The sequence below is a fragment of the Leucoraja erinacea genome, chromosome 16, assembly GCF_028641065.1.
Source record: "Leucoraja erinacea ecotype New England chromosome 16, Leri_hhj_1, whole genome shotgun sequence".
NCBI classification, from domain to species: domain Eukaryota; kingdom Metazoa; phylum Chordata; class Chondrichthyes; order Rajiformes; family Rajidae; genus Leucoraja; species Leucoraja erinaceus.
In genome coordinates this window covers 33,667,907-33,689,676 of record NC_073392.1, presented here as the reverse complement: position 1 = coordinate 33,689,676, position 21,770 = coordinate 33,667,907, and the positions used below count along the sequence as shown (strand labels likewise).

At 40.9% G+C, this 21,770-nt stretch overlaps 1 protein-coding gene across 1 annotated transcript; it reads left to right on the top strand.

Moving 5' to 3' along the window:
* Positions 1–716: 716 nt before the first annotated feature.
* Positions 717–17,924, top strand: si:dkey-19e4.5 (UBA_like_SF and PTH2 domain-containing protein). The gene is made up of 7 exons (XM_055648113.1): positions 717–824; positions 6,290–6,382; positions 8,745–8,810; positions 12,182–12,274; positions 13,869–13,969; positions 15,752–15,866; positions 17,077–17,924. The coding sequence occupies exons 2-7, from the start codon at positions 6,305–6,307 to the stop codon at positions 17,161–17,163; spliced, it is 540 nt and encodes a 179-aa protein (XP_055504088.1). The 5' UTR covers positions 717–824; positions 6,290–6,304; the 3' UTR covers positions 17,164–17,924.
* The last annotated feature ends 3,846 nt before the right edge of the window (positions 17,925–21,770 follow it).

The following is a 21,770-nucleotide window of genomic DNA, read 5'->3' as shown; positions in this document are numbered from 1 at the left end:
AACAGACAAACTCCAGAAAGACAGAGTTGAAGATCATGTTGGATGTTGGAGTACAGCTGAGAAGCTGAGCACTAACCACTACAACACTGTGCTACTCTTTATCTGACACTTTACAAATTATTATCCATTATTAATCTTCCTCCAGGCCAAAACTATTACAAAATTTCAATTTCATATTGAATGATGCTCAATTAATTATCATGAAATATAACATACATTTTATTTTCTTGCGGTTAGATTTTCCCACCCCTTTACTCTATTTCTCTCCATAAGATATTCCGGTTTATGTAACAGTTTCTATTTCTTATAGCTTATAATTTTTTTTTGATTAATTTCAATATCTGTTCCAGATTCTCGGCATTTTGTATTGTCGTTTTAGTGACAGTTATCTATGAAAAGCTCAATATCAGAAGAATGAAAACATATTATGCAATGAAATCGGTGTCAAGTAATTATTTTACAAATTATATAACCTTTTGCCAATTGTTTGAATAATGAAAACAAGTAAAGTCGTGTATAAAACAATCAGTATGCAGGGTAGAGGAAACATACAGCGCGATGGAGAGACTCAGAGGGTGAAGCAGCATCTGTGGTGGGGATAGACACAAGATGCTGGAGTAACTCAGGCGGGACAGGCAGCATCTCTGGAGAGAAGGAATTGGGGACATTTCGGGTCGAGACCCTTCTTCAGACTGGAGGGGAGACGATGGGCAGGGAACGGGCGAAGGGAGGAACCAAGTGCACGGGTTGTGTTGCACCGCCGGACGGATTGGAGAGTCGGACAGGAAGCGGAGGTTGTCGTGGAGGCGCGTCCCCATTGTTAGGTGATGTACTGCCGGCGGCCGGGCCCGGGGACCGGGAATGTGTGGAACCGGGAATGTGTGGAACCGGGAATGTGTGGAGCCGGGGACCGGGAATGTGTGGAACCGGGACCGGGAATGTGTGGGGCCGGGGACCGGGAATGTGTGGGACCGGGAGTGTGTAGAACCGGGAATGTGTGGGACCGGGGACCGGGAATGTGTGGAACCGGGAGTGTGTGGGACCGGGAATGTGGGGAACCGGGAATGTGTGGAGCCGGGAATGTGTGGAGCCGGGAATGGGTGGGAGCCGGGAACCGGGAATGTGTGGGACCGGGGACCGGGAATGTGTGGAACCGGGAATGTGTGGGACCGGGAATGTGTGGGACCGGGGACCGGGAATGTGGGGACCGGGAATGTGTGGGACCGGGGGGGTGTGGGACCGGGGGCCGGGAATGTGTGGAACCGGGAATGTGTGTGTGGGACCGGGGGCCGGGAATGTGTGGAACCGGGAATGTGTGGAGCCGTAGGGGAGGGGAGGGGAGGGACCGGGAGTGTGTGGATAACACAATAGTGTTATCATTTCTTGGGCTGTCCCTTGGGATTAATAACAAATTACTTGCAGACCATTTTGGAGGAATGGAAGAAACTATTGCTTTACTGTGGGTGCCTAGTATGAACCAACAATTGTACTGTTTTGAAGAGTGAGGTTTTGCTCCGAAGCCAAGGATGTACTATGACTGTGCAGATCAATCCTTGCTGCATAGATTAAGCATATACATACACAGGACTGATGGCTAGGCACAGATATGGTATTGAACCATCACAGACACAAGTGTAAGGCACAAGAGGGAATGCACTTGTTCCATTATTTAAAGGTGCCTTCCGCATCATCCACTGATGTTTTATAGCCAATCTGCTGTGCTATTATCTGTGCTGTCACATGGAAAATACCTTCGGCAGTTTGCACGCAACCAGTTTCCACTAACAGCATTATGCCAATAATTAGATGAAGCTATTCTGTTGCTCATTAAGAGGGGAGGGGAGGGGGGAATCACACCCAGACCCTGACCCCTCCCCTCTGCTCTGCTGTTGTTTTGTTAAATGCAATGGGATATTATCTTTTCACCTGAAAAGGCAAGTGATACAAGATACAAGATACATTTAATTGTCATTTGGACCCCTTGAGGTCCAAACGAAATGCCGTTTCTGCAGCCATACATTACAAACAAATAGACCCAAGACACAACATAATTTACATAAACATCCATCACATTGCTGTGATGGAAGGCCAAATAAACTTATCTCTCCACTGCACTCTCCCCGCCCCCCCCCCCCCCCCCCGATGTCAGAGTCAAAGTCAAAGCCCCCGGCTGGCGATGGCAATTGTCCCGCGGCCATTAAAGCCATGCCGGGTGGTGCGAGGTCGCACACCGGGTCTTGGTGTTAGAGCCCCCGGCGTGCGCTCGCAGAGTCCCGCGGCCATTCCAAGCCGCGCGGGGCGGTGATGTCAGGCCCCGCTCCAGGAGCTCTTCGACCCCGCAACTCGGGCGGGAGAAGTCGCCGTTGCGAGAGCCCTGAAAAGCGGTCTCCCTCCAGGGACCCGCGGGCTCCCGGTGCCGCCGTCCGCAGACCCGCAGTAGCAGCCTCCGACTCTCCGGTCGGGCCGCAGCAGCAGCAGCGCTCCTCCACCGCTCCACCCGCTCCGGACTCGGCCAGCTCCGCGACGGTGACGGTGAGTCGTCGGCACCAGAGTCCCCGGTCTCTTCCTGTTGGAGGCCGCTCCTCATTGCAGCCCCAACGATAACGGAGACCCGACGAGAAAAGGTCGGGTCTCCCGTGCAGGGAGAGATTTAAAAGTTTCCCCCTCCCTCCCCCCCCCCCCCACACACACACCCCAACAAAAAATAACAAAAACTACATAAAAACATAGACAGAAAATAATAAAACGCGGACGGGCTGCAGAGGCCGCTGCTGACGAGAGTCGCGCCGCCCACAAGTGGTGTCACGATTTAATGTTTTGTTTGAAAGTCTGCATCTCCTGGCCTGAAACATCACGTATTCAATTTCTCCAGAGGCTGCTAACCCTCTGATTTGCTGCAGCACTTTGTCTCTTTTGTAAATCAGTATCTGCAGTTCCTTGTTTCTACTAGAATGTTAAGCTGGATTTTTGTGATCAAAACTCTTGTGTGGTGCCTTATGGTCTGAAACTATCAACTGAATCACAGTTTATTTTTTCTATTTTTAATATTTGATTACGGCTGTAACCCCAACAACAAATTATTGTGAGCAAAAAAAACAACCAACGAAAGGAGATCATAATACTCTGTAGATCAGGCATCTGTGAAGGAAAATGGATAGATGGTGTTTTGCGTTGGGACCTTTCCTCAGTCTGAAGATGAGCCCTGACCTGAAATGTCACCTGTTCATTTCCCTCCACTGATTCTGCCTGACCAGCTGAGTTCCTCTGGCAGTTTTTATTTGCTCAAGATTCCAGCATCTCCGTAAATTTATGTGGTGATCATAATGTTAACTTTTCAATACAGTGACTGCCTCAAAGCTCCTTAGTTATATTGTATCTTAATAAAATAAATTATAACAGCCCCCCAGGATATGATTATCAATATATCAGGCCCTGCTTCACCTTGATGCAGAGTTTCAAGCCAAAACATCAACTTGCATCCTATGCATCTATAAGTGCTGCTTAACCTGCTGAATTCTTTCAGCATCCTGTTTTCCAGATTCCAGCATCAGTACTCCTGTCTTTATGATTGAGAGAACATTGATACTATGAATGTAATCACACAATCACAATCGCAATAATACTTTATTAGCCAAGTATGTTTTGCAACATACGAGGAATTTCATTTCATACGGAATACACAAAATACATTTTAACATAAACATCCACCACAGTGACTCTTCCACATTCCTCGCTGTGATGAAAGACGAAAAAAAGTTCAAATATCTTCCCTTCTATGCTCTCCCTCGAGCCCTCCCTTGACGGGACGATCTTGACTCCCGTAGCCAGCGATCAGTTCCTGCATCGGGGGGATGTCATCTCCTCCGCGCCGGCGATCGGACGCCGGGTCGGGGCTGGTCGAGCCTCTGCATCGTTGGAGCTCCCGACTAGCCTCTCCGGAGACTGCGAGCTCTTGATGGTAAGTCCGCAGGCAGCGGTTGGAGCGATCCCAGGCAAGGGATTGGCTCCGATGTTAAGTCCATGCTACACGGTGGGGCACAAAGTAAGTCCGAGGAGGCTCCAGCTGCATCGATGGTAGGCTGCAGATTGGCCGGAGATGCGACCCAGAAAAACAATCGCATCTCCGGCAATGGCCGTAGGTACATAGAACATAGACCAGTAAAGCACAAGAACAAGCTCTTTGGCCCACAATATCTGTGCCAAACATGATGCCAAGACCATCATACCTGCACGTAACCCATATCCATAAACGGTATGTTTTAACCTCCTATATTGTGGAAGGTAAGATGGAGATACTGGACCTCCCACAGGCTGTAAGTTTGAATTAAGGAGTTGGTGACTGATTGCATTACATGTCCTCTTTTCTACAGCAACCTGCTTTACCTGCCGAGCCATTGTGTCAGTGTTTAAACTGTTATTTACCAGCATGGTATCCTGCCAAGGATATTCTGGCCACTGGTTGTCTACGAAGTCCCAATATCCACCGTAGAGAGATTGGAGAGGAAAGTCAGCAGCTTTCTCAGAAGGTGGCTGGGACTGCCCAGGAGCCTTAGCAGCATCGCCCTATACGAAATAACGCCAAGCTCCAGCTGCCCCTGAAGTCCCTGGAGGAGGAGTTCAAGGTGACTCGGGCCAGAGAGGTGATGCTGTACAGGGACTCCAGCGACCCCAAGGTGGCTCAAGCAGGTGTGGAGGTGAAAACTGGGAGGAAGTGGAGAGCCGGCGAAGCCGTGCTGCAAGCAGAGTCCCGGATATGCCACAGAGTCCTGGTGGGAGCAGTGACTCGGGGAAGAGCAGGCCTGGGAATCTTCCCATCTCCCCAGTTTGACAAGGCCAAGGGGAAGGAGAGGCGCAGGCTGGTCCAGGAGGAAGTGAGGGCAGTGGTGGAGGAGGAGAGGTGTACCAGAGCAGTTAGATTGAGGCAGCAGGGAGCCTGGACAAGGTGGGAGCAGGCCATGGACCGAAAAGTCACATGGACTGAGCTCTGGCAGGCTGAACCACAGCGCATCAAGTTCCTGGTCCAGGCAGTGTATGATGTCCTGCCCAGCCCATCGAACCTCTTCATCTGGGGCAAAGCGGAATCTCCAGATTGCCTGCAATGCTCAGGCAAGGGGACGTTGGAGCACATCCTGAGCTGTTGCCCAAAGGCTCTTGGGCATGGCCGGTACACATGGCATCACAACCAGGTTCTTAAACCCATTGCAGAAGCCATCAGCATGGGAATCAGCAGCTGCAGACGAGAACGCCCCACCAGCCAGATGATCACCTTCGTGAAGGCCGGAGTGCAGCTGCCAAGAACCACAGCAGCCAGGAATCCATCAGGAATCCTGGCGACTGCGCAGGACTGGCAGCTTTCCGTAGACCTGGTGAAACAGCTGAAGTTCCCACAGCACATTGCCACGACCACCCTGAGGCCAGATATCCTCCTGGTCTCAGAGGCGACCAAAAACATCGTCTTGTTGGAACTGTCAGTGCCGTGGGAGGACCGTCTGGAGGAGGCCCACGAGAGGAAGATGGTCAAATATGAAGAGCTGGTCATAGACTGCTGCAAGCAGGGCTGGAAGGCAAGGTGTATGCCCATCGAGGTTGGCTGCAGAGGTTTTGCAGGGCAATCGCTCTACAAAGCCTTGAGTGCACTGGGCATAAACGGAGTGGCGAGGAGAAAGGCCATCAAGAACACCACAGAGGCAGCGAAGAAGGCCTCGAGATGGCTCTGGATCAGGAGAGGAGGTCCATGGGGAGGAGCGAATGCCACCTGAACACAAGTCGTGGTCTGATCAACCATGGCTGGGTCGCCTGGGTGAGGGTGTCTGATGTTGAAAGACCCGAAAAACCCAATGACCCCAGTGATGTGTTCAGGACCATCTATCGATGTATTTGTATCAATAACCTCCTATATTGTGGAAGGTAAGATGGAGATACTGGACCTCCCACAGGCTGTAAGTTTAAGGATTAAGGAGTTGGTGACTGATTGCATTATTGTGTTCTTTTCTACAGCAACCTGCTTTACCTGCCAAGCCATTGCGTCAGTGTTTAAACTGTATGTTATCTCCTCAGTAAGCTGAATCCTCAAAACTGTCACTAATGCTCTGAGACTCATTTCCTGTACAATTTCTGCCTCCTTCTTGGTTTATGGATTATGTTGCAGGGGAACTGCTAATTTTAATTATGAAACGTGTTAATTTTGAAACAATGTACTGTAGTTTATAATCTGAGGAGGTTGGGATCGGTAGCAACACGTGATCTCTTTGCAAAGTATTTCATACGGTCTTTTTTTTTCTTTTTGAAGTTTCATGATTTAAAAATGGCAGAGACAGAAGTCAACACAGTGTTTCTGCAGCAACTGATGGAGTTGGGTATTTCTGAAGATAAAGCCAAGGAGGTTGGTGAAAGATTAATTGTATTCGCAGCAGAGAAAATTATAATTTGTTATCTTTTGTCTGTAGCTTCAAGATCTTCAATTTGATGTGTCCACTCTAATACTATTCTGCACTCCTTTTAATTTCTTCCTTTTCAATTACTTATTTGCTTCCAATTATCTTTTGTGGTTCTGCCTCACCGTTGCATTGTGTAGACAAAGTAAAAGTATTTTCAAGCGTGACCTTCATTCATGTTGTATCAATTGTGCGTCTATCTCATTTGGGCAGAAATCCATGCCTGCTTGCTTGTACTAATTACAAAGTACAAAAGCAGCAGTGGATTGTACTTGGCTTCTCATATTTGCTTCCATTTGGCATGTGACCAAGGGTGATTTTCTAAACTAAATCCAACTGTTCCTGATCCCTTACTTTTCTGGTTCCACTTGTCACCTACCAGCCTCTGGTCATGCTGCAGTTGTATAGGACATTGGTGAGGCCACATTTAGAGTTCAGTTTTGATCACCATGTTATAGGAAATATGTTGTGAAGCTTAAAAGGGTTCAGATAAAATTTAACAGGATATTGCCAGGACTTAAAGGACTGAGCTCTAGGTCGAGCTGGCTAGAGCTTTATTCCTTGGAGTGCAGGAGGATGCGGGGTGATCTTATAGAGGTGGACAAAATCATGAGAGGAAGAAATCGGGTAAACACACAGATTGTTTTGCCCAGAGGAGGGGAAAAGAACTAAGGACAGAAGGACAAAGAACAGAGGACAAAGGTTTATGGTGAGGGGAGAAAGATTTAATGGGAACCTGAGGGGTAAGTTTTTTACCCAAAGGGTGGTGGGTGTATGGAACAATATGCCTGAGGAGGTAGTTGAGGCAGGTACTATTGCAACTTTTAAGAGACCTTTAGACAGGTACATGGATAGGGTAGGTTTAGAGGGATATGGACCGAAAGCAGGTAGGTGGGACTAACATTGATGGGGCATGTTGGTAAGCATGGGCAAGTTGGGCCAAAGGGCCTGTTTCTACACTGTATGACATGATGACTATCTCTTCTCTCCACCTCCTTCCCCACCTGGTTTCATGTGTCTAATCTCCCTTCATGTCTTTTTTTACATGTTTGGTGTGCATTTCTTTTGGGGTGATCTTATTATCATGACTTCCAACATTTATAATAATGGTGGTTAGCATGGCTCCAAATGTATTTAACAAAGCCCTTTATTAATCATTCTTTCCTATTTAAAATTCAGTACTGAACGTGTAAATATATTTTAATTGCACACCAATGAGGAGATTTTCCGTTTATTCTTGACTGGCTTTTCCTTTCATTAAAATAAAGGAAAGGCTGTACTTGGATGAATGAAAATACTTAAACTGTATTAATCTTCGCTTTTGTTATACCAGTCAATTCGAATTATATTAACAATGTTTATTAACTTTTTATTCAAAATGCAGTAGCTAGTTGTAGTATAGAAATAGACCATTTGGCCTATTATGTGCATCGTGACCAAAAATTGATTGTTTAAATTAAGCTCAGTTTCCGATTCTTGGTCTTTGGTCTTTAAGCTATGGTTTTATAATCTTCTTTATGATTATGTCTACATTATTTTAATGTTTGGATTATTGTGTTGTCATAACTTAAACATTCAGGGGGAAAAAATCTTGCCTCTTCTTGGTCTGAATAGGTGTGATGACATGAGATCCAGGTTGGTTCTGTTCTGCTTTCTTGCATTATGAATTGGTGCACCTCCTGACTGAAGCATTATCCACACTGATGTTTCAGTGAAGCACCAAGGAAGGTTTGCCAAGTTGGAGTTCTGTTTCACATGCAAAGCATTAAGTTGAGGTCCATGATATTTGATTAAGTTGGGTATAAAAATCTAGTGGCTTTATTCATAGAAAACAATGGATGTTTTGCCACATCTTGGTCACATAATTCTGTAGTCAATGCCACAGTATAAATGGTTCTTCACTTTCAATTACTCTTTGAGAAATATACAGTGCAATTAGGTTGCCATTGATGATATTGACTGAGATTTAAAGATAATTCATTGGTTGGGATGTTCTTTGATTTGCTCTGTGATATAATAATGTACAACATAAATAACAGTTTCTTCCTTTAAAAGAAAATTGATCTCCCTGCTGCGCTTCCTTCCTGATCTGAGGTCATGTGTCTTTCTTTAGTGCCTCACCTAATTGTCTGAGTACATGTTTTAATAGTTTTAGAGGAAACTCTGACAGAGTGTTCCTGGTATTTCAAAAGTTTAAGTGTTTACTGCTGATCAAAGTGATTCTTTCTATGATCTCTCCCTACCATATATCATTGTATCATTTATGATGAGTCTTCAATTAACTAATCAATATATTTTGTCTGGTCACAGGCTCTGGTTAAAACTGGAAATCAATCCAGTGATTGTGCTGCTATGTTTTACTTCAGTGAGCTTGAAGTAAGTGTAATGTCTATGATGTCTCTCACAAGAAGTAGTGATTTCTTGATATATCTCTGCAATAACAGTGAATGTGATCTATTTTTTTTTTAAACGTACCGGTATGTGTTTTAATGTTTTACTGTCCAGCCAAGGCTTGGACAAAACGTGGTGGGTTTTGGCTTATTTTATTAACATGAACCATTTTCAGCAAGGGAGATGCATCTTGCAATCAAGTTTATACATTATCTAATTTGTCTGAGTTTCAGAGAAGCATTAACTCACAATTAGATTATAAAATAAATGCTTTATTGACATGCAAACTACACATTTTCATTTCTGTAAATTGGACAGAGCACTTTTAGTCATGATTTCCACAAGTAATGACAACAATGTGCCTGGTGCATCTTTCCTAATTGCTGACAAAAAAACTGCATCTAAAGGTTGTGACCTATTACCATTGTTGGTCACTCATAATTAAACAAGGAGCAGGTTGCACGGCATCAGAATCATTTATGATTTAGCAGTGCCTCCATTAGAATATCAGCTTTTATCTTTAGTTGTCCATATTGATTTTCATTTACTGCCCTATTGCACACAGCCAGCATCGAGAAGCTGCCGACTGAAAATGTGGTTCATGTCCTGGTGCTTGTAAAAGGGAGAAAAGCACAAGTGATTTCTTTAAATGAAATTGTTCTAGTTAGGCTGCTTTTTTTTTTTGTTTGTTTTCCTGGCCAATTTTGGGGGGTTTGTGCAAAATGTAACCCCCATTTATTGCACAGAAATCAGTGAAATATAATTTCAAGGCTATTGTTGCATTAACTCAGCTTTGAGAATTATTTGTGAAAATAGAGCAAAGGGGAAGCTATTGCACCAGCTTTCAGGATGTGTGAAAGTGTTCCTGCCACTAAATTGCAGGCAAGTCCAGAGGCAACGACGGATACAAAGTAGACATGTGCATATGCAATCTATAATGATCCTGAAATGAGGTTTAAATTAGTGCCCCAATCTGGAATGTAATGCACACCTTAGGACTGAAAACTATAGGGACGATCCCAATTAAAAACTTAATATTTTTAACAACTTTATGTGTTTTAGATTTTAAATAAAAATAAAATAATCCTTTAGAAATCCTCCATTTGCTCCTTGAACTGAAGATCCATTAAATATACTTTTCCTTGACACCATAATACTGCAGCATAACGCATGCAATTTATCATGTCATTGTTTATCTCATCGTGCCATGGCAGAAAATTAACTTGTGGTTTTTCGGTTGGCATTACTTAAGCATTATGAGCATACTTAAGCATTCTGAGACTGTTCATCCTGCTTGTATAAGCATGGGATGTACAGCATCTGCATCCCCTCTGATTGGCACTATTTTATCTTTGCATTTTGGATTTTGTTTCCTGTGTGTCACAGCTCTCTGGCATGTTCGAAATGCTATCTTTCCACACCTTAAAATTCCCATGGGATGAGTTTTGAGGGTTTATTTGCAGTACAGAATTGATCTTTTTATTCAGTTTTTTATTTTTAACTCAATTTTGTTATTGTTTCCTGTACCACACAATTGTGATAAACAATATTGGGCTTTGTAAGACAGGCACATCTTACGTTCAGAATCGATATCCAAGCTTTAGATATTCAGTAACCTTTGTCTTTGCTTTAAGTAAATCCCTACTGCGCAACACCCACACTTCGAAATATTCATAAGTTATTGTGAGTCATGTTCACATGTTCTATTTTGAGCCCAGGATGTTCCATCAAGTGTACCTTTGTTGCCTTATTTTTTAATTAAAATTAATTTAGCACTGTTGAGATGAGACCTGACGTGAATCATTCAGTTGCTCCACTTTCAGAACTGGCTTACCCACAGAAGACATGTGGTGGAAGGATGTTATTCTAGCTGGAAGTCTGTGACCAGTGGTATTCTGCAGCGATACATGTGGGAGGTTTTTTTACATCTATGTATATATATATATATATATATATATATATATGACGTGAACGCAAATTTAGATGGGTTAGTTAATGCGTTTGCACACTCCACAACAGTTGGAGTTGCAGACAGAAAAGAAAGCTGTCAAAAGATGCTGCAGATAGATCAGCAATGGATACGGGCAGAGAAATGGCAGATAGTTTAAACCGGGCAAGTAAGAGGTGTTGCTGTTTGAGAATTTGAATGTATGAGCAAAGTATAGAGTCAATGAGAGGATCCTTAAGAGCATTGTTGTACAAAAGAATCATGGGTCCAAGGTCATTGCTTCCTGAAATGGAAACACAAGTAGATGGAGTGATAAAGAAGTTGTATGGTATGCTTGGCTTCATCAGTTGGGGCATTGAATATGAGTCAGAAAGTCGTGTTGCAACTTTATAGGACTTTGGTTAGGCTGCATTGAGAGTATCGTGTGCAGTTCCAGATGCCCTGTTCGAGGAAGAATGTGCAGGTTTTGTAGAGGGTGCAGATGAGATTTACCAGGACGCTGGATGGATTAGATGTGAAGGGAGGTTGGACAAACAATTTGATCTCTTCAGAGTACTGGAGGCTGAGGGGAGACCTGTTGGAAGATCATATGCAGGCTGAAGATATTCGTTTAAATTGGCACCATGTTTGAGACTAGCATTCTGGGCTGAAGGGTCTATTCCTGTGCTGGACTGTTCCGTTGGCAGTCTACAAGTGAATGCACAAAGAAGCCCTTAGCTTTTATTAATAACAGTAATTGCTGCCAACTTTTAGTAAGTGACATATTATTCTTGCAGAGAAAACAGTTAATGTTTCAAGACTGTGATCTTTCTTATTTTTTTAGAATTTGTCTTTCCTAGCCTCAAAAGATATGCCATGCACTCATTAACAGTAAATGCTTTGCATCCTAGTAATCACTTTGACCAAAATTTGTATTTTTGAAATCACTATGCATTTTTCTTTAGCTTGTTGGTTATTAAATGTCCAAGAGAGGGCTTTTGAGATCTCCGGAGTGGACAGCCAGCTGTGAATCATCTTCCTGCTGGACTCCTGGTGATCTAGCTAGACCCCACCATGCTGTGAATCCTTCTCAGCACCTGATGTGTAAATACCTATCAGAAATGTGATAATTATACAACTTTTGTACCACATCGTTAAGGATTATAGCCCCAATAACTACCTCATTTTCTTTGAGACAGCTGATCCCCATCTCAAATAGCTCCAGCTGCTATTGGTTCTGTACCCATCCTGGTTTGTTGTTAAATCCCGAAAGATAACTGTTAACGTTTAGTGTTCAAACCAAATATACGTTCGTTCAGTGTCAAAAATCTTTAATTGCAATACTTCAATTGATTAATTGAATTCAAATGAAAAAATTAATTGCCAGAGTTAGAAATTAATCTGTTTTTTCCTATATTTTAATCTTTAGATGTTTCCTGGGCTTGAAGCTAATGAGTCCTTGAATGATGAGTACAAGATGGTACTTGTTGTGAACATGGAATTGACCATGGGAATCGGAAAGGTATTGTATTTATGACAGCTTTGTCACAGAGGAACAGCATGGACCAGATTAAAATAAACTTGCAATTAATTGAAATCATACTTGAGAATCTTAATTGTATATAGTAAACAATTTCAATTAAAATTGTGCATGGACCCTGAGATGGGATCTGGGGAATAAATACTGCGTTTGGTTCCTTGGAGTCTGTAATAGAAGTGGTGATGAATTCAGTAGGCTGGTCACAAGGTTGCCTTAGGAATAAGGGTTTAGATGCAAAATAAATTGAACCCTTATACTTTTCTCCTCCTCGTACAAAATAGTGGCTATTGTTGGTTAGAAGCATTACAGATTGGTTGAAATAATACATTTTATTTGCGATTATTAAACATGAAACATAGATTATCATAACACCAGTCTAATTTATTGTGTTACATTGTTTTTATTGCAACTATGATACAGAATTTCTTAACCTGAATATAAAAGTGATATATCCCATTAAAAAATGTGATGTTTACAGCCTTTAAAAAAAACACATGTAGATTTATTTTTCATTTATTTTATTCACCCATCGAAAATGATAAAAATACTTTGTGTGGAAATATAGAAACATTCAGAGAGATGATATGTTAATGATGATTACACAATGTTTAATTTCAACTTCTCAGCAAAAAAAAAGCAGCCCACATTTGCATGCAGCAAGACCAGACGATATTCAAGCATGGGCTGATAACATAGCAGATAAAATGTGTGCCAATAAAGTACCAGACAATGACTGTCTCCAATAACAGAGAATGTAACTCCTTGATGTTATGACATCTTCATTTGCAAGTCATTCACCAACAATATGCTAGGAGTCACATTGGGGTGCATCGTATTCAAATTAAGTACTGTACAGAATTAACGGTATTACACCTGCCTTTGCTCCCCCAACATTACAACACCCATTAGAAGACTGCTGTAATTTCATGAATGCAATCACCTTGTTTGGCTGCTTAGTTGCAGTGTTTTTGAGAAATACCTGGACCAAACTGCTTCAGTGCTGAAATTCAGAACTTTCCCGTTAAGATCTGTAATCTTGAAGATTGTTTGTAGGTTAATTGGCCTCTGTAAATTACTCCTAGTGTGGAGAGTGGGATAACATAGAACTAGTGTGAACGGCTGATCAGTGGTCAGCAAGGACTTGACTGGCTGAAGGGCCTGTTTCCATGCTGTATTTCTAAAATGGACAGGTGGAGTCTGTGACACGGTCACTTATCAAATAGCAGGGTTGTGAGGAAATTGAGAAAGGGGTCGTGAAAAGTACAACCTTGCATGCTTTATGTTGCATATTTACTTGACGTATTAGAATATCTTTGAATAGATAGTCATAGAGTCTTACCACGTGGCAACAGGCCCTTCGGCCGAACATATCCCATCTAAACTCATCCCACCTGCCTGCATTTAGCCCAGATCTCTCTAAACCTGTCCTAGCCATGAAACTGTCTAAATGTTTCTTTACATTTTCTTATGGTATTTAGAATGGTGTTGGATGTTTAAATATGAGCTGTACTGTGACACTGTTTACCAAAGATCCTAGAGGAGCTCTTTATAATCTTTGCTGTTTACAATGTTGCAGGTTGCAGCACAGGTGGCGCACGCTGCTTTGGGCTTGTATCAGATGATGATGGAGGAATCAGACAAATGGCAGACGACGCTGAGAATATGGGACGACGATGGGTGAGTTTTGCTGGGAAAGGCTGCATCATATGTACACTTGTATAGAAACAATTGTGCATAATACCGAGATGGGAAGACTGGAGATTGTTTCAATAAATGACCAATTAGGAATGTACTGTCAAATTGCTCAAGATTTGAATTGGGTCGTGACAAATAATATCTGTAAAATTAAATATATGCCAGGAGCTTGGGATGCACAAAATACTATTTAAATTATATTGCCTGGTTCACGATAAATCCAAATTGAGCACTCTTCCATTATTAATGCAGGCTTCCGCATCTGTCACTAGAGGGCTTTTTGAAATAATTGAAGCCAATAAAAGGAGAGGCAAATGGCAGGCATCAGTCTCAAATGTTGATGGGTTCCTGACTAAACTGTCAGACTTCCCATTTATTTTCTGCAAATTAGATTCATGTGACAATTCTATTTTTGGTATTGTTGCAGTTTGACTAAACTCTGCTACTTGTACATGATTGATTCCAAGGGACAATAAGCTGCTAACAACTACTGTATGTTGCATAACTCCACAGCTGCTGTGCCATATTCAAGTTGGAGAATTGTAGTTTCTCCCTTTCTAACTTATTACTCGAGTATGAACCCACTTGTATTCGGTGATCAGTTATTAACTCAAACTCATGGTGTCTTCATTTCCTTTCTGGAAAGGAATCTCTCGTGACAGGAGATGAGAGATGAACATGAGTTGCTTTGTAACAAGGTGATTGATGCTCGAAGGTCAAGGAAGAGAAATCGGGGACGCCGGCTATTTTCTATAGCTAATGACCATAATAAAAAATCTATTCCTTAACAGTATATATACCACAGCTTTGTATTCTGAAATGTTTACTTGCTGTTCACAAGAGAATTGACAGATTTCAGTTTTTAATTTGAGAGAAATTTGATCCCTCGTATTATTATAAATGCAGCTATCTGCTTCCACCACAGCACGGGCAGGTGTTCCAGGTACCCACCACTATGTTAAAAAAAAAACAAAAAACTTGCTACAAGTCTCCTTTAAATGTCCCCCCTCTCGTCTTAACCCGTGCCCTCTATTTGACATTTCCATCTGGGAAATAGATGCCGATTATCGACTCCATTGATATCTCGCAATTTAATATACTCCTGTCAGGTCTTCCCTCAACCTCCGACATGCCAGAGAAAACAATCTAGAGACTCGGACCCAGATATTCCTTTTGTACATCAATGCTGTTAAGGGCCTTGCCATTAATTCCTATACATCTCGTTCCTTATACATTCCTTTTGCATTTTACCCCCCAAAGTGCAATACATCACAGTTGCCATGGACAAAGTCAAGCTGGTCCCAAATTATCCTATCCTCTTGCAAATACAAGTAAATCTTGCACCGAAAAATCCTCTCCAGTAGCTTCTCTACCATTGTGGTGAGGCTCACTGGATAATAATTCCCTGGATTGGCATTCCTTAAACAAAGGAACACCATTGGCTACTCTCCCATCCTCCGGAACCTCTCCTGTGGCTAAAGATACAAAGATATTTGTCTTGGCCCTTATAATCTCTCTTGGATTTCTCAATAACCCAGAATATTTCAATCAGGCTCCGGGAATTTATCCACCTCAATCATTTTCAAGAGACTGAACGCAATCACCATCTTTATCTCACTGTCCAAGCAAATTAGTATTCCCTATACTGATCTTGCTGTCCACCATATCTTCCTTCTAGGTGAATGATGATACAAAGTGCTCATGTATACCTCGCCTACATCCCACTAACTTATAAATAAATTAGCTGAATATCTTTTGTTTTAGAGGCAAGAAGATTGTATTGAAGGGAATGAACACTGGGCATCTCCTGGAGTTACAAGATCTGGCATGTCGACAGAAGCTACCAAATTACTTGGTACAAGATGCAGGAAGGACACAGGTAAACTTTTGAGTATAAAATTAATGTTCGGCTATAAAAATTAAACGTTAGATTGAACACGCGCTTTTTAACGTGGCTATTGGTTGAAAACTGGATTGGTTCCACATTTGTGAATAACTCGTCTTGATGTATGAGATTCAATAGTGAGTGATAGATATTTGTGTCGCCAAACAATTCCTCGCAAGTCAGCCCTTGCCTAAAAAGTTGCATCCACCAGACAACACTGAACGAAAGGTTGTGGGTCGATGACACCTTGGATCCTCTAAAATGTAAAGACACTGAAAAATAATATAGTGCCATCTTGGCTAAAACCAACAATTTAATCTTTATAAATCAGGCATTGAAGTGCTAAACCTGCACTGTTACAAATTTTCACTCACTGTGATTGGCCTATGTTGGACGCGTTTTTCTAATTAGCAGAAATGACCGACACAAAACGGACACAAAAATCTAGAGTAACAGGCAGCATCTCTGGAGAGAAGGAATGGATGATGGTTTGGGTTGAGACGCTTTAATGAGTGAGGAATAATTCCTGTCAATTGTCTAGGTATGGAAGCAAGGAAGCAAAAGTTATACAATTGTACAAATATTAGTTGACATGGCTAGATAAATGTATGAAATCCTGGTTCCATTACAGGAAGGATGTGACAGCATCAGGAAGGGTTCAGAGAAAAATTGAAGATGTTGTCAGGGATTTGGAAATTTAAAAAATTGATACTAATAGTAGACCCGTGAGGCTTGAGATGTTCTATATACAATATGGGGACATTTATGCAGAGATATAAAGGTGGAGTGAATGGCAAAGAACATTTTCTTCACCAGCAAGGCCTGCAATTACAGAGCATTGATTAAGTTAATTGGAGGAACTTGGGGAAAATTTTCATCATCCATGGAAAGGTGGGGATTTGCGATGTTTTGCCAGAAAGGGTGATAGCAGCATGGATCTTCACATTTTAAATGTACCTGAAACTGCTGTCACCTGTAAGAACATAGAAAGCTGAAATGTTATCTTGCAACTAGATTAGACAAGGGCCAAATAGTTATTATCTATGCTTTAAACCTTTTTGTGTTTCTATATCCAAGGGTGATAAGGAACAATGTAATCTTACTCCAGTATTGCAATGGCTGTTTAAAAGGGAGAGGCATTTCTTAATCCAAATTGTTGTGGGTATGCTTTTATCGTGAATATTCCTTTTTTTTTTAACTTTAGATTGCAGCTGGATCCCGCACAGTCTTGGCAATCATGGGCGAGGAGAAGTTGGTCAATCAGATAACAGGGAGTCTCCCATTGTTGTGACATTAACAACTAACACTGGCTTCTACAGAAATGGTGACTGGAGGAATAAAGAAAAAGACATTGAATGATAATAGCTGGAAACCCTGCATGATGAACAGATACATTCTTGCTGCCATATAATTTGAATCTTAAATTTTAAGTATTATTGCTGTTGTGCTGATGTTTGAAGGTTAGTATTCGTCCTTCCAAACAAAATATCACCTTTTGGTTCAACGGTATTATGTTTGAAATACTGTCAATTTTCAAAATCATTTGGACTGAATGCTACATAGGACAAAGGACATTTGTGAAGGAAAAGAAACTGATATTCGGCAAGCAGCTGGAGTTGTCTTTCATTGATGCGGGCAATAATAGCAGATTAATGGTTAAGCTTCCGGATAGATGGTGATCAGTAATCCTGATCTTTTCATGCTGAATCAGAATGTTTCTGCTTAATGGTTCAGGATGTACGAAATTATGAATAACAAAATAATTCAAATGAATGTGAAGGAAATGTGCCGCCTGCAAAATTTGGGCATTGAACAAGCATTTATTGAATGGTCATGTACTAACTATGGTCCAGTTATACCACAACTTAGCTGGTACCTGTGATATTCTAGTTAAGTGTTTTTTTATAAATTATTCTGGTCCTGCTATGAGATTTCCAGCTGTCAGTGAGGTTGGTCAATCTCAGTGCACCAGGAATCATTACCATGTTAAGTGTGTTTTGGATTTTGTCATTTAAAATGTATTAATTATTTCAAATTAAAGTTTTTAAGTTATGTTCTTCTGATGGATATATTTTAACGCAATGTTGGTTCAGTTATTATCTCTCACCATACACACAACTCTTCACTGATTCCTCACTTCAAAAAATAGTATTTCTTTCTTGAAAGTTGATTTGGCCTTCTGTGGATGACATTGGCTCTACATTAGCTTAACCAAGGAATTGCTGAGTTACCAGTACCAATGGGCACACACAATAATTGTTATGGGCACTTGTGTAGTCAGCAACTGGTAATAAAGCTAATGTCATTTTCTGCCTTCTCTAAATATATACATGGTTCAGCACTAATTTGAACGACGAATAATAGCTTTCGCTTGGCTAGGTGTGCGCTTCTTCCAAAAGTGTCATTGAGAATATGCACCATTTGTGATGGTCTGTATTCCAGGCAAATGCTCCACTTACTTTGCTCCAGATGGCAATGTTACAGTGCACTTGGAATAGATTGCAACTTTGGGAAGAAGTACAGGTCCGTCTCTCGGCTAACTTGGTAACATAAAAAGCATTAGTTCTGAAAATAGCATTCAGAATTCCAACAGTCATATCGAACTAAGATGAAATGATCTTGTGTGGTCAAGTACTATGAAGCTGTGCATTTTAAAACTATGAATTGTATACATTATGGTTGCATGTATGACCCTTCCTGGAATGTTTAGCAGAGGCCTGCTTTATATCCAGCCTCATTTTTCAGAAAATGAATTAAATCTTCATTTGACATTTTACCACTTCCAAATGATTAGGCGTGCCCCATTTATTTAAATTGTGATATAGGAAATGTATCAATGAATTTGTAAAGCTCTACAATGTTCAATGAGATAAAATTATTATTTAATAAACAATGGCAAGTCATGCAAGTGTTTATGCCCATTTATGAAGGGACAAATATAATCCTGTCCAGACAACTTTGCGAATTTGTAGAAAGGCTTGAGCACACACCTTACTGATGCATGCGAGTGCCATCATTGAACCGACATTAAGAGCAAACCAAAACATTAATATCAGTTAACCAGCTTGCACTGTTTCCAGTTCATTATTGCTAAAATTAATTGTCTTGGTTAACCTGCTCAGCATTACTCGCAACTGTGCAATTAGTAGTGGAATACATTTCATATTTAGACACAACCAAAACACACTGTCATTGGGGATCTTGTACACTGCCACAGAATACTTTTCTGTCACATAGCCATGCAACTAAATGGCTAACTCCATTTCAATTGAGTGGCTCCTTATGCTGGCCCATGTTGTTACATCACTCATTTGCATCCTCTGGAATATGCAACATAATCATAAGCAACAGTAAATATATCCCATTGGGTGTTTAACATTAAACCAGCCTTTCTGCTGGGCAAAAAAAAGCCATTGTCTGTGCTGTGGATATGAATCTATGAACCATTTGGAAAAACTGGGCTGTTTCTAATGTAGGGAATAAATATTTCAGTATTGACTTAATTATCCCTGGTTTTAACTTCCATCTGTGCCAATGGACACCTCAACAGGTTGAATACCACGACTGTTCTGCTCCACAAATGAAATGTGCTTGGTGATACAAACTACAATTCTGGTCATAACTGTAGAGTCATGAAACATTATTAACTTGCTCATTGACTTCTGAGGCCAGGAGATACCCAAGTCTTTTCACTTGGCATTTCGAGAATTCTTGAATTAATCGACAGACTGCGCAGCAGTTTGTGAGTTTTTAATATAATGTGAAGTTACATCATAAACTGAATTAAGATATTTTATTAACTCGGCAGTCTCACAATGTAAAATATCAAGTTAATCCAATGAGTAAAGTGGTGACACTAATCAAACTGTTGTCAGCAGTGTGATGGTGGCATTTTAGCAGTTCCATGATCAAAATGTACTGTTTGGGCCAAATAAATTGTGCAGATTACATAAATCAGGCAAGGCAAACAAAAGAAAACGGGACAAGGGTAAAGATTGTGGTAAAACAATATTAATTAAATATGCAATAAGCACAAATGCTGTGGCCAATCAGAAAAACAGAATGATGAACAGTAATTCCTCATTCCCACAACTGTTTCTGCTTTTGTTCAAGGACATGTACTAACAAGAAATTAAAACCAGGACTAGCTGGTGTAAACTGGTTTTGCATCTAGAAGTCTCAACGTGTTTACTTCTATAGCAGAACACAGTATATTTCTGTTATTTATCTTGCTTTTTGTTTGTCATAAAAGGCAATAATTTTACTACATAACATCTGGAATAGAAACCTTAGTGTATGTATCTTCATGGAATGTCTGTTCATATTTGGGTGGCCAAGTGTGACTCACCCACAACTATGTAGCCTAGTTGCCATGACAGTATTGTGTTCAATCGCCTGGCTATTGTGCTTCACTATTATGCAAAGTGAAATAATGTAAAGCTGGAACAACTGCATCTGCAGTCAAAGAATATAATGCATTGTTGAACCATGTTTTTGAATTGCAATCATATATGGAGAGGCTAAGCAAGGAACCATTTGATTTTCCATCAATGCGATTGTTGTGGGAGTGATTGGACACAAATGCAGGCAACTATGTATTTCCAGAATCCTTGAGAGTAGATTCAAATATTTAAGGGAAACAGGGATTTATTATAATTTTTTAAATGAATAGAACTCAGTTACTATAGTTTTTCCAACTGGAAGACTACATTCCAATTGTGCCTTTCAGTTTAATTTTCAGACATACAATTTCAAAGAGAAATGAAATGACGGGCAAAATTCCAAGCAAATAGCATTGTTTAAAAAGCATTATCAAAAACTACCAAGTAAACAGTAAACAGAAAATGGGTAATTGTCACTATAGATTTAGGTTTTAATATATTTAAATCTGTATCCAATCCTTAAACTAATGGCTCGAAAATTACACAATGCTTCCATTAGAAAAAAAATGCCTAGTACATTACAAAACACTCACATCATCAGGGAGTGCCCAGCATCTAAGATTATAATTTTTCCAAACAACATTCATGTTTCAAAGGGCTCAATCAGATGGGTATGACACAGGGGTACACACAAGATGTAGACTGGTGTAAGATGTGTTGGACAAAGATTAGTTCATCATTTGTGGATGTTTAACATCAGCTGGGATTTTAAAAGGCCCTAGAATACAACAAAACATTTGACTTTAAGATGTTCACACTTGAATCAGCTCCCTTATACAAGCTTGCTGTAATATAAAATAAAATATGTTAAAGTCTTTATGATGCATCCCCTGCACCTAATATTTTATTATTACTGGAAATGGAATTTAACATTGGAATATTCCTCCTGTTGTGAAATACATCAGTGGAGATAACGAGCCTTTCTGATCATGGGCAAGACCAATTTTCTTCAAAACAAATAATTCCTCGTGAAAACCGGGCCAACTCATGGGAAATTCGACGTATCAACTAAATATACTGGTTCAAAAGCAAAATCGTTTGCACTTTGGCACTGCAGCTGGTGTACAGGAAGCCATTTCGCAGGCCTGCAATATGCACAAATGATTTAAATAAATTAATGTTCACGTTTGATCGGCCTGTTGGAACAAATTCGACGCAAAGGCAAATACATAATCCATTCTGCAACGGGCCATCTTCTTAAAGTGATCTATTCACAGAAAGGTAAACGTAAAACACTCAAGACTAGAGGCGACTGATAATTATCAATGCTCCAAGCTTTGAAAAAGGTTTGCCAAAAATAACTAATCCTAATCAACTGTACCTTAAACCACAGCAGAAAACCAGATCTCTCTCCCATTATTTTGTTCACAGACCCATTTTATAAATATCAATTTACCAATTCACCATGAATATAACAACGAGTGCTCTGCCAAGCCTATGGGGGGGCTGAGTAATC